The sequence below is a fragment of the Miscanthus floridulus genome, chromosome 5 (genome assembly GCF_019320115.1).
Source record: "Miscanthus floridulus cultivar M001 chromosome 5, ASM1932011v1, whole genome shotgun sequence".
Lineage (NCBI taxonomy): Eukaryota > Viridiplantae > Streptophyta > Magnoliopsida > Poales > Poaceae > Miscanthus > Miscanthus floridulus.
The window spans coordinates 135,003,639-135,020,393 of NC_089584.1; the positions used below are offsets into that span (position 1 = coordinate 135,003,639).

General features: G+C 45.3%; 1 protein-coding gene across 5 annotated transcripts; it reads left to right on the forward strand.

Annotated features, from left to right (window-relative positions):
- The first annotated feature begins 5,216 nt into the window (after nt 1-5,216).
- LOC136450869 (sister chromatid cohesion 1 protein 4-like) lies at nt 5,217-15,477 on the forward strand. Of its 5 annotated transcripts, none has more exons than XM_066451516.1 (15): nt 5,220-5,455; nt 5,636-5,779; nt 9,767-10,025; nt 10,114-10,208; nt 10,291-10,340; nt 10,615-10,664; nt 11,013-11,848; nt 11,946-12,308; nt 12,384-12,528; nt 13,028-13,164; nt 13,280-14,085; nt 14,261-14,342; nt 14,543-14,651; nt 14,739-14,868; nt 14,952-15,477. In XM_066451516.1, the coding sequence occupies exons 2-15, from the start codon at nt 5,656-5,658 to the stop codon at nt 15,048-15,050; spliced, it is 3,285 nt and encodes a 1,094-aa protein (XP_066307613.1). In that variant the 5' UTR covers nt 5,220-5,455; nt 5,636-5,655; the 3' UTR covers nt 15,051-15,477. The 5 variants fall into 5 exon arrangements, 4 of the variants coding, with proteins under 4 accessions (XP_066307613.1, XP_066307615.1, XP_066307614.1 ...); XM_066451517.1 differs by having other exon boundaries at nt 5,222-5,455; nt 14,261-14,294; XR_010758455.1 differs by lacking the exon at nt 14,952-15,477 and having other exon boundaries at nt 5,217-5,455; nt 14,261-14,416; nt 14,739-14,778.
- Nucleotides 15,478-16,755: the final 1,278 nt, after the last annotated feature.

Sequence of the window (16,755 nt, forward strand, 5' to 3'; positions counted from 1 at the left end):
AACTCCAAGGCCAACTAGGTGACAACAATAACCAAAAGTAACAAGATCTTCACTAGTTGCCATGCCCAACTAATGCCACAAGATGTAAATTGACAATGCAAATGCACTAGTGGCCCTCTAATCTCACCCAAATGTGAAAACAAAGGATGCAAGCGAGTAGAGAATGTGTCTCAACTCTCAAGGGGTGTGCACAGGTGTAGGGAGGTCCAAGAGAGTGGCCATGGCTGACCAAAAGGGGTATTTATAAACCTACTATCATGGGGTCAGAGCCGCAACAAGCATTGTTGTTCGAGTCGGTGTCAGAATACGTGTCTTCGGTAGCTCAGGTGGACTCAAGAATACAAAAATCACAGAGGGGACGCAACGGTTTATCCTGGTTTGGGCCGATCAGTGCCCTACGTCTAGCAGCTGATGATCTCAATACTCAAGAGCACCCAAAATCATGGGGGTTACAACAGAGTGTAGAGAGGTTTGGTAGGGGGTTAGCTCGGTGCTAATCCTAAGGTTGTCTCGCCACCAGTGGAGTCTTCTCGATGTCGAAGAGGAGGAAGGTGATGGATGCAGCGGAGGAGCTCTCGGTGCCCCTCTCTAGGATGCCCCAGCCCTTCGTGCTGAGCAGGAGCGGATCGAATGAGGAATGGAATGATCCATCAAGGATCCTTCCCTTAAGGTCCAACCTTATCTCTTATATACCGAGATAGGTTGGGTACATGGCGATTTAGGGAGAAGTGTCTATGGTCTATGTGCACCAGGGTCTAGGAGGGCCTTGTAGCGGTGCTCTATGGACTGTGGCAGTGTCGTAAAGCCAAAGAAGCTTTGGGCGTTGTCTGGCTGCTCTGTTTTAACATTCTACATGTCAGGTTGTGTCGTCTTGGATTGGCCTCCCCTAGGTGGACCTTCTGGAGTCTTCCTAGCAGCAAAGGAGGTCAGCTCCAGGGGTTGATGTGTGGGCCCAGGAGTTGCCCAGCCCCTGGAGGCCAAGGGGACTTGTCTTCTTGTGTCACGCCCACTGCATGACCCTATCGCGGGAGCAGCCGGCAAGGCTACATTCGGAGTGCAGCATCTGGGAGCTCCCGAGCCTTGATGGCTCAGGGCTTGTCTTCTTGCACCTGGCCCTTGGCTGGCATCGTAGGCCGGGCAGGAGCCAAGGGCCAAGCATGGGTGCGTCATCGATTGGGAGCCTAAGGCTCAGGCAAGCCCCTGAGCCCTGAGCGGGGGCTCCAGGCTTGGTCAGGTCTCTTTGGTCGGGAACCATTGATCTCGAGGCTTAACATACCCATATGTTAGGATCTCGTCACCTACCAAAGAATCCAATCGTTACCCACTTGAGATAGCTTCTACGGGCACACCGGATGCCTGCATCAGACGCCTTCAATAGTCACATTCCTACGGCTATGAACCTAGCTGTTGGACCTTGTAGCAGATTCGGTGCCACTATCTGGTACCCACTAGATAGGTCCGGTCAGTGTTAGCTTGTTTTGTCCCATTTTGTTACCTCTCTTGTAGAATAGGACGGTGCTCAAGTCCGGTGTATGGGATGCACCGAACTTGTTCGGTCAGTGCTGGTCCAGTGTACACTGGTTGGCACAGTGCTTAGCTAAATCCTGGCTAGTGAAACACATAGGCCGACCTATCTAGCAGACACATCCAGCGCACCACTTGACACGTATGGTGCTTGATAAACAACAGCACTAACAAAACCAACTCTCTTCTTCGTAAAAGTGCCAACTCTCAAATGTTTTGCCAAACATCTAAGTCCTGAGTTAGCATTTTCAAAGTGTTTTTCAAACCGATTTTCGCTTGCTCACCACCGTGTCACTAGGACTATAATGCACATGCATGTAGATCAACACCTAATGGCATTAGATGACTAAGATTGCTAATTAGAGCTCCCATCTTAATAGTACGACCATCTATCCTAAACCGATCACACACTCTATTACGTCTTAACTAGCAAAATAAAATCCCTATTTATACCTTTGCCTTCACAACTTGGATTTTGTTTCTCTCTTTCTTCTTTTCCAAGTGAGAGCTTGCTCCAATGTGAATGACCACCCTTCATCCATCTCCATGTCTTGCTCTCCATCTTAATGTGAACCTTAACCTAGCTTAATCAAACACTTAGCAAAAGGTTAGTCCACTAGTTGTCTCAATTACCAAAACCAAATATAGGGCTTTCAACTAACACCACCTAAATTGACCTTATCGGTTTCAGTTGCTGAAGAGGCCAATTTGGCATTGTTAGCCGCTGCGTACATGCCTTGATTATCATAAAAAGTATAAGGCATGCCATATTTAGGTTCTTTAGAAGCCGATTTGTCAGCGGATGCATCAACATAATCGGGCGTCTTACCTTAAGCCTATCAAAACATGACATGATCATGTTAATGATAATCATAAGATTATTATCGATAATTGTCCTATGGTCTTGCATCATATTAGCATAATCAACATGAGTATGGTAAGGATCATCTACCTCTTCATTAACTTTTAACTCCGATGCAGTGGATGTAGAAGCCTCTGGGTCGCCAAAGATGGGATCATGGTATCAGCTAACATTGCCCCGCCCATCCTTGATGCAACTCGTAAGGAATGCTTGTAGATCAGTGGAGAACTTAGCCTCAATCTTTGTCGAAGATTCTGATGAAGCTCTTTGATTGACATCAGATTCTTGATGTACCCTTGGAAGGGATCAGTGTGATCACCCATATCCTTGGGCTTATCATCGTCCGACATGTTGATCATAGATTTCTTCTTCCTTCTCCCTAGTGAAGTCGCCAAAAAGTGTGTTGACACAGATTTAAGTCACACACCATCAAGGGCTAGCACGCTTGAGTTCGCACATGACTTTGATCTCAACAAGAATGTATTAAATCAGCAAAACCGACCAACAAGCCGGTTAGGCCGATTCGACGCTAGTTCTTTGCCTGGTAGACTCCCAAACACCTCCTGGGAAGACCCATCAGGGAGAGGCAAAGTGAGGTTTCCTAGGGCTGCCTAGAACACCATCAAATCTCATTAAGAGACGTGACGAACACCAAGGTAAAAAGAAAGTTAGGAAAAAAGGTAGTAGATGTGTTTTTAATGATTGGAAGTTGGATTTCTCAACCGACCGTGATCCTCTCGTTATATAGAAGGGGTGGTCTTATCCCAGTAAAAAACATGTCTAGAACGCAATCTCTAAGTTTCCCTTGTTGAAAATAGATCTAAAACTGATTTGTAAACAAATCGGACTGGGAATGATTAGACAAACCGACATGGCCAGTTTTCTTAGGACTAGGCACTTTGGCCACTCGACAACACAGGGAAATCGGCCAGGCCGCTTTGTGATAGGGCAGAGACCAAATTTTCTCTTTCTTTGTTTGGGCCTCGATTCTTGTCGTGTCAAATATTCTCTTGCACCTCCTTGATGTCAAGAAGTTATTAGTGAAGCCCAATCTCTCTATTGATATATTTTTGGTCGTCAACACCATCATATATATTTTTATAGTAAACTCATTTGGAGATATAAATATTGATACTATTTTTTTTAAATATAGTTATAGTTAAGTTCAATTGATGAGTCCTCAAAACGCGGGATAAATTTCAGAGGGAGTAGTCATAATTTTTTTTAAAAAAAATGTAGTGGGTCTTACAGTGTAGGCCTAGCAGTTAGAGCAACTTTGCCCTGACCATGGCTCTCCCATTTGGCTATTTGCGAGACGGATAGGGGATCCAATGGTATAGATGCCGTACTCTCTCCGTCCCAAAATAAGTGCATGTCTCACTTCTCAAGGAGTTAAACATTTTTAAATTTGATGAAGTATGCATAAAAAATAATCATATGTAACTAGTATCATTAGATTGACATGGAACATACTTTCATAATACATTTATTTGGAGATGCAAACATTGATACTAGGGCAGCCATGTTTGGATCCAGAGACTAAAGTTTAGTCCCTGTCACATCGGACGTTTAGATGCTAATTAGGAGGATTAAACATGTGTTAATTATAAAACTAATTGCACATATGGAGACTAATTTGCGAGACGAATCTACTAAGCCTAATTAATTCATCATTAACACATGTTTACTGTAGCACCACATTGTTAAATTATAAACTAATTAGGTTTAATAGATTCGTTTCGCAAATTAGTCTCCATCTGTATAGGAACAAACACCCCCGGCACCCAACCTACAGTGTCCTCAATTATAAACATCTACCACCACCACTGCTTCTCTCTCTATCCTTATCCTTCCTCCCTCCCGTAAGTCTCCTTTTTCTTCGCTGTACGAAAAGCAATTCCTCACGCAAGGCGCTCATGGCGAGCACGCGGCATGGACGGAGCTGCGATGGCGGCAGGGGTGCAGCGTGGTAGGGGTGCTCGCGGGCAGGCGCACGATAGCACGCAGCGACGACAAGTGCTCCTGCGTAGGGGGTGGCGCGGCTATGAGCGACGTGCACATATAGCTAGGCTCGGCAGCAGGCGAGGCGGCCGTTGTGCAGCGATGAGGCAAAAGGCTAGTACTCTGCGCGCGAGTATCGTGACCGTGAGCGGGCACGACGACGAAGAGGTCGTACATGGCGACGGCGAGCTTGCAAAGCTTGGCAGAGGCAACCAACTCATCCCGCCACGTCATTGGGCGAGCGTGGCATGCCAGCGGCGAGCACGGTAGCACATGCGCGGGCCCCACCTAGAAGAAATGACCCATTTCATCCCAATGCGATAAAGATCGTTTCATTGTGCCTTAGGTGTTGAGTCGACGCTGTTTCTCAGTTGAGAAACCGTTTCCTCAATTTTCTCTCTTTCTTCGTCGTTAAGTAGTGTGTCACGTCGGATATTAGCTTAGCTGACAGATCATTTAAGTCCATGGAAACCGTTTCCTCCTTCAGCGCTGGGACTACCCTTATACTCTTCATAGTTAGTTAACCTTAAATGAGTTAGATTTCTCCAGCACTTGTTCTGGACTTAGGGAGGAAGTACGTAGGAGTAGGTCAACACATCCTCACAGCCACGTTGACAATTTGACACCCGCACGGTCACTTCATCACTGTCACACACAGACTCACAGCTCGAGGAGGTAGTATTTGCCAATTTTGCATCTCATCCCCAACAACTGTCGTATATATATTCATATCCTTGCACACATATCCTCAGGAGGCAGGAGTGCAGCGCCAGGGTTGGAAACGGATTCCGTATAGATAGGGGTGAGAGCACGAAACGTGTGCCACTTTTGTCTTCGGTTTGCAGCAGCTCCTCACAGCCAAAGCAGGCAACAGGCGTCCAAGCAAAGCCCGCTCCAGTCACAGGCAAATTTCTACGGGACTGTCTTCCCCCCTGCTTTTTTCTTCTCCCCTTCACCCCCCGCGTGCGGGCTCACACCCCTCGTTCGTGGCGACGCTTGAGCGACCACCGCAGCCCGCCCGACGCCAAGTCTTCGCCGTGCCGCTCGCCGGCGACGAGCACCCTCCAGGTATGCCCGCCCCTTCTTTTCCCTTCCTGCCTCGCGAAACCGAGCGCCCAAACCCTAGCTTACGCTATTTGGCATTTCCACTCGGATCTGATCTAGTTGCAGGTGTACAAATGTCTTATGCCTGCTAACTCCGATTGTTTTTGCAAAAATTGACTTTTTTTTTTCTGGGTTCGCCCCTAGCGTAAGGAGGGGAGCCGGAGATGTTTTACTCGCAGTTCATCTTGGCCAAGAAGGGCCCCCTCGGGACCATATGGATTGCCGCGCACTTGGAGCGGAAGCTGCGCAAGAACCAGGTCGCGGACACGGACATCGGCGTCTCAGTAGGTGGGTGGCCTTGCTTACGCTTCCAACAATTTGATTTTAATCTAGGGTTTGCACTCTACTGTTAGGTCTGTGCATGCTGTGACCTGACCCGTAGGGTGCTATAGCGTTGTTCTGCTAATGCTCGTCAGTGTTGTAGCTGCACTGAACCAAAAAAAATGCTAAATTTAGCTCATTTATTTATGGTTTCTCTGTATCTGTCCCCGTGGCTATAGCGTCCGTACTACTACCTCCAGCCAAGAAAACTTGATGTTCAGACAAGCAAAAGAACAAAGCGAGCTGTGCAACCTGTCTGAAACGAAATGTTTATGTAACTGTAATAGAAGAATTTTAGCCCTTCTAGTTATGTCCAGGGTTAAGTAGCTTCTACCTGTTGCTACCAGAGGCGTAAAAAGATAACCTTTTTTGAGCTGTCCATTCTTTTTTGTTTAGTTTGTGGTGCATCATCGACATCGCTGGAGAAAATCACTACTCGGTACATTTGGCACGATATTACCTTGGTGCATGTAGCTGTTTCTTTTTGCTGTTCTATTGCCTGCTAGGGTTAAAAGCACCAATGGCTTTTTTGCTCAGTTACATTGGTTGTTGCTGAGCCGAAGGGGTGTCTGCTTTGGGAGTACTACAGAATTTTTGCATTAATTTCGCCCTATTAGGAGTAATTCTTAGGTAAAGCTTATTGAAACAATATAATTCTAGCACCCTGTGTCGTGTATGTGACATGTGGAGAGAACTCATCTTTCTGGCTTGGTTACTGTGTTTGTTTTTTAACCTTTGGATAATAATTCGTTATTCTAGTTGTACTAGTGTGTGACCTTTTCCCTCTCCCTCCTTTCTTTTTCCTTTTACGTGATCGTCCGTTTGTCACTTCCATATTAGGAGGACTGGGAGTGCTTTTAGTTCTTGATGCTATTATCCATCATCAAGCGGCTTGAATCTTGGTTGAGTTGAATAATTCAATCACTCTACTCTGGATTTGGAGAAGCACAGTTCAGTAGACCAGTGTTCAAAAAGGCGCTCGCCTGGGCGCGCTTCAACGCTAGGCGGAGGCGCACCGCCTCGCCTAAGGGGGTAGGCGGAGGTTAGGCGGTGTGCCCCCAGATCCAGGGCTGCGGGAGGGTCGACGGGAGGCGGCGAGCGCGCCAGGAGGCTAAAGGCGGGCGTGGGGGCGGCGTGGAGGTCGGGCGACGATGGGGAAGGAGCTACATGAGGCAGCGGCGGCCGGTGGGAAGTGGCAGCGGGCAGATCCGTCAAGGCAGGGACGCGCGGACGTCGGGCGGCGGTGGGGGAGGAGGTAACGTCGGCGGGGGCGGTGACGGCCGGTGGGGAAGGAGGCGACGTCAGGCGCTGGCGGCGGCGCGGGCGAGCGATGGGCACGGCCGCGCGGGCAGAGTTCGGGAGGGAGAGAGAGACGGGAACAGAGAGGCTGGGAGGGGAGGGGATAAGATGACTGTGGGAGAGTTGGGCCCTTAAATGGGCCTTCTTCTTTTTCTCCCTGTTCCATGACCACTGATCTCCTATTTTTTCTTTTCTTTTAAGTATTTATGCATGTATTAGCCATCGCCTAGAAAAACACCTTGAAACGCGTAGGCTAGCCTAGGCTCTAGGCCGTGGGTCGTCGCCTAGAAACCGCCTAGCGCCTTCTTGAACTTTGCAGTAGACTGGTGTAGCATCTAACTTACACATAATATTTATCAGGAGCACCCCTTGATGCATGTGATACATGAAGGCGCTATGATGTAATTTTGTAATTCCTCTTTCGCACAAATACTGAGCGCTGTCCGTTGAGCTGCAATGTAATATTGAAAAAATAGTTCTTTTTAGTGGCTGATGGAATATATCCATTGATCTCTGTGCTGCACATGCCTCAAGGGGAAAAAAAGACTTGTTTCGCTATTTGCCCCAATATTCTCTTATTGAGTTGGCCTGTTAAGCTAGGGTTATAATAGTTTTGAGGCAGCCAATGTTGACAATGACATTATTCCTTTTACTATATGCCATATTATGTTTTTTCAGACCATGCATAAATTGATATCGCTACCACCTGGCAATATCATCCATGCTTTATAGAAAACATACAAAGTTGCAAACATGTATCACAGAAAGCAATGCATACTCAAGTTCCTTATGTAGAAGAAGATTTTAAGAGAATTTCAGCCTACATCACATCGCATGTCATAAATTAGGGAGATATCTAAATTAGGTGAGTACGGACAACTACCAGCCTGAAGTCCAATGCCACGGGTTATGCCTCGTGAAAAAAAAAATACTTACAGAAAATCATTACTTGCTAGGTAGTCCTGATTTGTTGTATTATGATGCGGTGAAATTGATACTATTTTCTTTTACGAGGAATGAATACATGTATCCATCTAACTCTCTGTTCAGAAAGACTTCGTTTTGGTTATGTGCCCTGTTATTCTGGTAGGCCTGACAAGTTGTCAATGTTTTCAAGTCGTCCAGTCAAACCTAGTCGCCATGGGACCGACCAGGCGACTAATCGTGATTAGTCGTCGACCAGGCCGATTAGTCGAGCAGACAAAGCAAAGATAGGAGGGAGGAGGCAGTGAGCAGAGGAGATAGGAGCAGGTAAGCAAGGGAGGGCAGACCTGCAGTAGCAGCCGAGCAGGGGACGTGCTTACCTGCGGGAGCAGCTGCCTGGCGGGGAGGGGAGCGGGCGGCGGGAACAGGCGTGCAGCTGCCCGGTGGGGAGGGAGACTGGCAGGGAGGAGGGAGACCGGCGGAGGCCGGCGTGCGGGCTGCGGCGGGTGGTGGCTCTCCTCCGGTCCTCCCAGATCCCGGTGGCCGGCGGGGTGGCGGCTGGCGGCTCTCCTCTGGTCCTCCCAGATCCCGGCGGGCGGCGGGTAGCTGTGCTGCACCGCGGACGGCGGCAGCAGACAGCAGCCACGGGCGGCACTCGCGGCGCGCCTGCGGCGTGCCCCTCAGGCCGCGGCTCGCCCTACCTCCTTTCTTGAGCTGGGTCCGCCAGTGGTACTTTTCCTTTGTGCGTCTTCTCGAGTATCTGCACGCGCTCTCCCTCTTATCCTTCCCGCGCGCTCTTCCTTCGTGCTTTTCGCGGACTGCGGCCCGCCTGCCTGCTCTTCGGCCGCCAAAAATCGGCAGGCTCGCGTTTTTTCCGCCCGCGCGTGTTTTTTTTCGGCCGCCCAAAAAAAACAGAGCAGTCACCCTGGTCGTCCATAGCCTAGTCGGACGACTAATCGTGATTAGTCGTCGATTAGTCGGACGACCAGCTTTCTGGTCGAGCTAATCGAGTCGAACCTCCTAATCGAGCACCAGGGACCGACTAGGACGATTAATAATCGGACGACTTGTAAACATTGCAAGTTGTCATATTATGTTGGGTTAGGGTAGTAACAATTTCAAGGCAGCCAATACAATACATTCAAATTACCATGTCATATTATGTTGTGTTGTGCAATCTTTTTGCACCTTGCATAAACTGATGTTCTCTTAGCTATTTCATCTGAGAAACGCGATGTGGCTGCCATTATGATACTGTGGGATACCATCCAACCCTCTAAATTGATATATGCCTGGCTAGCACGAGGTGTTGGTTCATATCTGGAGTATTTCTTGTTTAAAAATAGCATCGCTGGGCATGTGGCTGCAGTGCTAGCAGAGACATGAATACTGGTTGCGAGTGTATCTAATAAATGGAAATGAAGATGCACACGTTTAATTAATATCTCTAGATACTTGACCATCTAGAAGGTCATATACAAGGAAAGATTTCTTTACAGCATGCTTAAAGCTTAGAACACTTGATACTTCACACTTTCTTTCTTCAAGGAGCCAATGGAGCATATTTTACATTAGAAGCTGCCAGTCTGGATGGGGCAAATCTGCCATCCAGTACAATTGATATGACATCATGTAGAATTTAATGATAGTATTCACTTTTTGACCTAACAATTCTGTATTGTACGTTTTCTATAATTCTGAGCTGAAAATCTGTGGTCTCTATTCTTGCAGATTCCATCATATTCCCTGACGTTCCAATCGCACTTCGGTTATCAAGTCATCTTATGTTAGGCGTGGTCAGAATCTATTCTCGGAAGGTCAACTACCTATTCCATGACTGCAGCGAAGCTTTGCTGAAGATAAAACAAGCTTTCAGGTCCACTGCTGTTGATCTACCTCCTGAGGAGTCAACTGCTCCGTATCACTCTATAACTCTGCCTGAGACATTTGATCTTGATGATTTTGAACTGCCAGAAGCTGCGTTTCAAGGGTAAAGCCGCAGCCTCTGTTTAATAACTTCACTATTTAAGAATGCTTTGTTCATTTTTTTTTTCTGAACACTGTCCGCTATGGTCCAGCGACACTGATCATCATGTGAGCACAAAAGAACAGATCACTTTGCAAGACAACCCAGAAAAAACAGGGTATTCAACATCCCAGTTTGGCCTAGATGGTTGGTCCTGTCTCTGTCCTCATCTTGTCTGACTTCATTTCTTTAATAACATTTTAACCATGGCAAAGTATTAAATGTGCAGAAAGATTTGGTGATGGTAGTTCATCTCATATTGGCTTGGACTTGGAGGAGGTATTTATAATACTTTTCTCCTTTTCTCTTCGAATAGTTTTTTCTCTATGTTATGCTCTGATTGCATGATGGTACTCTGGTCCATCTAATAGCGGACTTAACAATTTATTGAAGTTAGGTAATTTCTGGTTTTTGTATGTTGTAAATTAGAATAAACGAAAAAATCCCATCTGTCTTGATAGTTTGTCTTATTTAGATAGAAGAGCGGCCTGACTTTATGATACCAGCATTAAAACTTTCTGACTAAGAGCTGATTAGATTTATCTGTTGTCAGGAATTAATTCTGAACAAGGACCACTCAATTCATCTTGAGTCTGATGATGGGTAAAGTTGCCTCCTTTTTCTTTTGAATTTTGTCTTTCTTATTTTCTCTTGGACATTTGATTTAACTTGTTTTTTTGTCTGGGTGTAACAATCTGTATCTTTTCTTACATCCAAAGTTTTGACTTCCTGGTTCTCCAGGAATGATTATAAGTTTATTTATGCTGCAAAACTAGGATTGTGAAGTTCAATGATATTGTCAGAAGACCAGTTATCTGTGTGTAGTAACTTGTATTTTGAAATCCTTTTTTTTTCATAACATTTTAAATTAGGTGATGTTGCATCGTTGCCCTTTTAGTCATGTTTCACTGAAGTTACACTGGTTCTATCTTTCTTTGTTTGTGCCTTCAGCATTATTATTCAAGGTCGGCTGTCAGTCCCTTCTACTGATATGGACATTGATGATAACAAAAGTACAGACATAACAGCTGAAGGATACAGCAACATGGACAGTGGGCCTTCTAGTCATGGAAAGCTAGGTCCACTTAATGCAGATGGCCTAGGAGGAAACAGTATCCCTAACTGGACTGGTTACAATGTACAGACTCCTTACAATGTACAGACTCCTGATTTGAATGATATATTATTGCATAATGAGGGTATTGCAGGGCCATCAGCTTCGTACTATCAACCTAGCCCATTTACTTGTGATGAACCTGCATCACCAGAGTTCATTAGCGCTCAGGCCCCAGCTACACCTGGTTTAATGGAAGAGACAGTTCCTTCCAGAGTCCATGAAAGTCCTGTTCTGAGCCCACAGAGAAAAGCATCACCATCTACCAATGATGAAACTGCAAAGGCTGACACTCCTGCTCCAGCCTCAGATTTTCTCCATTCAGCTACAGGAAATGCCAGTGATGTTGTGGGTGCTGAGATGACAGAACTTGAATTGGCGAAGCCTGTGCAAGTTGAGTCTTCTGTTGTGCCGGACACACATGCATTGGTGCAACAGCACACAAGTGAGGGTTTACCATCCCAGGGTCAAGCATCACACTTGGAAGCTACTGCTGATGAGCTGGTTGGTTCTGATGGTATAGCTGCATCTGTTGAAACGGTAACTGTCAATGCAACCATTGAAGATGTACCTTTGGCTGTAAATGATTCAGAGCGATGTGTCGATGGTTCTACTGAACCATCTGTGGTGGAGAACCCAGTACAGATTAATGGGCCATTAGCTGATGCACAAGGTAATCAGTTGATATCCTTTGTTTGTTTTTATTTTGCCCATGCCATGGTCACTGAAAGGGTTAGAGATCATGTAACTTTTCTACTATTTTTATTTAGGTACAATTGCACCAAGTGCAAATTTTCAACATGAAGCCCAAGCAATGCAACAAGTAGTGGCATCTAATGATAGACTGAATGAACTATTAACTTCAGAATTTGCTGAGCCTGAGAAAATGCTGTCTGCTCCGGATGCTGAATTCAATCATGCAATTGACATGGGGCAGACAACTGCAGAAAAAGGAACAGCTGAATCTGATGGAAGTAACATAATAGGCAGCCTTACGAGCAGAAAAAGACACCTGGAAGATAGCTTACCAGCTTTAGAGAGTGAGACCACTGAAAGGTTGTCTAGCCGACCACATGGTAAAAGAACCAATGATTTTGTTCCTCATGATGATGATATACTGGCATCTATTTTAGGTACGTATGACTTATACACTGCATTTCTGTCACCTGGATTTAGTGTGTTTACCTAATTACTTGACCTTGCATTAGTCGGTACAAGGACCCCTGGGTTCACACTTGATTCAACACCACTACCACCGAGGGAATCATCTCTGAAACGCCCGAGGTTGGGGTCGAAGATGGGTACACTCAAGAGAAAAGTGCAAATAGATGATGCCATGGTCCTGCATGCTGAGTATGTATTTGCTTTATAACTTTCAAATGTTTTTTTTATTATGAACAAGCAACTGCCAGTTTTTCTAAATTTATTCTTTGCTGAATTCCTACTGCCTCTTTTTTATCCTGACCGGATATGAAATCCCTATCTCCATAGTCCCTTTACTTAGTTCTTGTCATGTGGTTGTAATGCCAACCTGAACCAGGTTCTTTTGCAGAGATGTTGTGATGTCTTTAGTGCTCGTTAAGGTTTTGACATTATTCCATGTTTATTCTGTATGTTTTCTTGTGCCACAACAACAATCTTGTTTGTAGAAGCTGTCTTACTCATGCTAGGGAGAGTATGATGCAGTTTTGCTTGAAATTTTGATCGGGATATTTCCTGGTCTGACATTCTACTGTATGGTTTCATTTTCTATATGTGCCTGCTGAATGCGGCTCTGCACACAATTAATGAATGTTTTCCGAAATAACTTCTGGCATGAGTCTACTTGCTGACCATCTCTTTCCTTCTCCAGTACTATACGGCAACAGTTGATCAATACCGAGGATATACGGCGCATTCGTAAAAAGGCTCCATGCACTCGTTCCGAAATATGGATGATTGAGAAAGGTTCACTGGAAGATGATATATTCCACGAGCCCATCTTTTCCTGTAAGTTTCTTGTGATGTCTTTGTTTTTCTGTACACCATGACATATCTAAGTTAGAAAAAAAATGGAAGTTGGAAGCATCTTGAGCGATGAGGCTGATTTTTGTATCTCTACTAGGTCTATCTGAGGAGCTAAACGAATTACACAATCGGACATATGAGGCTATTGTACGCCCTGCTGTTCAGAGCATGGAACTACAAGGTCAATTCGACATGCCTGAAACCATTCCAGAAGATAGCAATATTGCTGGGTTTGGTGCTGCTACAATTAATGACCCACTTCACATACCAGATGGTATTCAATCAGATGTCTTGCTGTCAGGTGCAAATGATGCATGTGGCGCTACACCTGCTTTTGGTTTGCAAATTCCTCCTGACAACCAGGTTAACGGTGCATCTAATGATTTTGTTATTGGCACTCTGTTTCAAGGGGTGACTGAACCTTTTATTGATAATGAGAAAGAAGTGGCACTTGCTGACAGAGAGCATGCTCAAGTAGATACACTGTATAGTGACCGTCTTCAAGATGTTCCATCTGATTTGCAGAGGAGTACTGATGCAAACGTTTCTAGTCAAGATGTGGCTCTAGATAACTCTGGCCAAGCTTGTGTTCACGCAGGGGACGACATGACAGGGGAGTTCAATCATTTTGTTCATAGCAATGCTAATATTTTTGAGAGTAATGAGGTCCCTGCTTCTGAGATTACTGGGGTGGAATATAGTCAAGATGCCTCTGGTTTTCCTCGACCAACGGCGGATGAAAATGCGGTGGGATATAATCAAGATGCCTCTGGTTTTCTTCGACCAACGGAGAATGAAAATGCTGTGTCTGCTATGGGAGATAATTCTGGCTTCCAAGAAAACAACATGGGTTCTCTTATGGATCTGGATATGGTGAATGACTATGAACTGAAGGAATGCAATGTGAGTCCATTTACGCATATTCAAAATTTGCAAATGCTATAAGAATCTTTTAATTGCTTACTACAGCATGCTTTTCCTGGCCTTTCATTCCAATATCTTGCTGCAGAATTCGTTGCACTGTTTTGTTCAGTTACATCAAGGCCATATAATAATCGGTGCCCTGTTTGGTTTACAGGATTTTGGGAGTGCAATTCATGGTGTTGATACAGGTAGTTTATCCATTCTGATGTGCTCTGATGTATGTGTATGCCTTACATGTAAGGAGAGTAGGAGATTCCAAGTGGCACCTAGGACCTTTCTTTCCACTTATACACAATCAATCCTGCACACAGTAATTACATCCTGGGTTTATTACATCAAATATTTCCCCAACCAGCGTGTACTAATTTTTGTTGGTCCTGTGTTGTGACAGACCTAGTACAAGCCTTTGTCACTGTCTGACCTTGTGTTGTTCCAGATTTTCTGAACTATGATGATGATGGGGACTTCGACGACGCCAATGATGACGAGCCAAACCCTAGTGAATTTCAGTCTCTTGACAACAGTGGTTGGTCTTCTCGCACCAGGTACAGTGCTAAGCGATATTTCATATGGAGTTCAGAATGTTCAGGGCCTTGCTCAACATTTTATGGTCTCAATGCATGGCTGTTCAGGGGTGTTGCAAGATATCTCAAGACTTTATTCGATGAAGACTCTGGTCTGGGGAGGAAGAGTGTCGCTATTGATCATCTGGTGCGCGGGAAGACACGGAAGGAAGCATCGAGAATGTTCTTTGAGACCTTGGTATGCCAATTCTTCCCTCAATTTTGCGGTTCAGTGCCGAGCCTCCCTCATGAGCATTAATTTGCTCTCCGTTTCATCCACAGGTGCTGACAACAAAGGACTACATCGGCGTGGATCAACCAAACCCCTACGATTATGTGAGCATAAAGCCAGGTCCAAAGCTGCTGATGTCAGAATTCTAGATCATCATAGTCAGCTTACCCTAGCGCGATACATACCATACGTCTTATCATTGTATTCATCGCACCGACCAACAACACTGCAGATGCCCCCACCGTGCCCCTTTACCCCTCCAGCAACTCCATTTTTGTTGTTGTTAAGTTATCCTCCCCTCTGTAGCATCTCCCGCGCTGATCCGTTGTTCCTAGGGTTTGAGTAGGATGGTTGTTATGTTGTACCGTTGGCTATTCACTGTATATATGATTTAGTGACACTTGTAAAGCCTGCCATGTAATCTGATAGCGTCAGCTCCCCTAAGTTATTGTCTTCGCTTGGCTAAGCAAGCCCGTAGGAACTGTATACGTTAGCAACCCGAGATGATGATGTACCTGTTGATTATGTCAGTATTGACAATTTTAACTCAATTATTCAAGTGACCTTTCTTGTGAACCATTTCTTCGTGCTGGATCTGAATTAAGATTAAAGGGGCCAGGATTCTTGCAATGTTTGATTGGGAAAACAGGTTGCGATGTTCGTCTGATGAGGGCTCTGATTGGTACAGCTTATCTAGGAAGCGTTTTCCTGATAAGCTGTACAAATAAAATAAGAACATTGTCAAAATAAGCTGGTCTGATTTAGTTTCTATTTTTTTTATACGAATGAGTTGGGAATAAGCGTTGTAAAAAAACATATTGTTTGGCTGTTGTTTCAGCTTATTCTGGCCATATAAGCGGTACCAGACAGGCCTCAGTAAGGGCATTGTAAAGCGACTTTGGATCCGTACCTGTCGCAATGAAAGTTGCTGGTATCAGTCTAATTTGTTTTCATCACAGCCAGATGTCCCAAAAAAAAGAAACGAGCAAAAAGGAACCCAGAAAAAAAATGCTCGAAAAAAATCGTGGAGGATGACGAGTAGCAAGATCAAGTCACCTTGGACGGCGATGGCTCGACAAAAGGAGGGCAGGAAAGCGACCACCACGACGGTGCGCAGAGGAAGTCGGTGCCGGAATTATTCGGCGACCACAGTGCCGTCTTCGGATTATCTTAGGCCTGTTTAGTTCCACCCAAAACACCAAATTTTTTAAGATTCTCCGTCACATCGAATCTGTGGACGCATGCATAAAGCATTAAATATAAATAAAAAATAAAACTAATTACACAGTTTAGACGAAATCCACGAGACGAATCTTTTAAGCATAATTAGACTATGATTGGACACTAATTATTAAATAACAACGAAAACACTACAGTAACATTTTGCCAAAAAATTTGGCATCCAAACTGGCCCTTATCACGGCTGGCCGTCGTCGACAGCATTTCTGTGGCGCATGGCCGTATGTCACCCGAAAACAGCTCGCGTCTTATCGCTCATCGGACGGTGCGGTGCACTGTGGTTGCACGTGCAGCTGTTCCTGCCACTCCCGGATGTGACGGCTGCCTCGTATGTACTGTAGGAGAAAATTGCTTCGCTACGTCGTATTTGACTTATAAACCATAGCTTATCGGTCAACAAACAATATTTTTCTCCCATAACAAATAAATCATAATACTTTACTTATAAACTAAACCAACCCAAACCAACAGCGGCTACCGTTGCCTTCGCTGCTCTGTGGACTACAGTCGAGTGACAAGCCTGCACCAGGACAGGGGTTTGGCAAATCTGGCTCTGATGAAGAAGTCTGAACCTGACCGTGACCGGCCTCCGCGCATCCAGTGTCGGTGGCGTTG

What these genes read in the sequence shown, in the direction of transcription:
- LOC136450869 (XM_066451516.1), top strand. Translation starts at nt 5,656, where the DNA reads ATGTTTTACTCGCAGTTCATCTTGGCCAAGAAGGGCCCCCTCGGGACC. An exon ending in TTGGCTTGGACTTGGAGGAG is followed by an intron (nt 10,341 to 10,614) that starts GTATTTATAATA and finishes ATCTGTTGTCAG; the next exon opens with GAATTAATTCTGAACAAGGA. An exon ending in GCCATTAGCTGATGCACAAG is followed by an intron (nt 11,849 to 11,945) that starts GTAATCAGTTGA and finishes ATTTTTATTTAG; the next exon opens with GTACAATTGCACCAAGTGCA.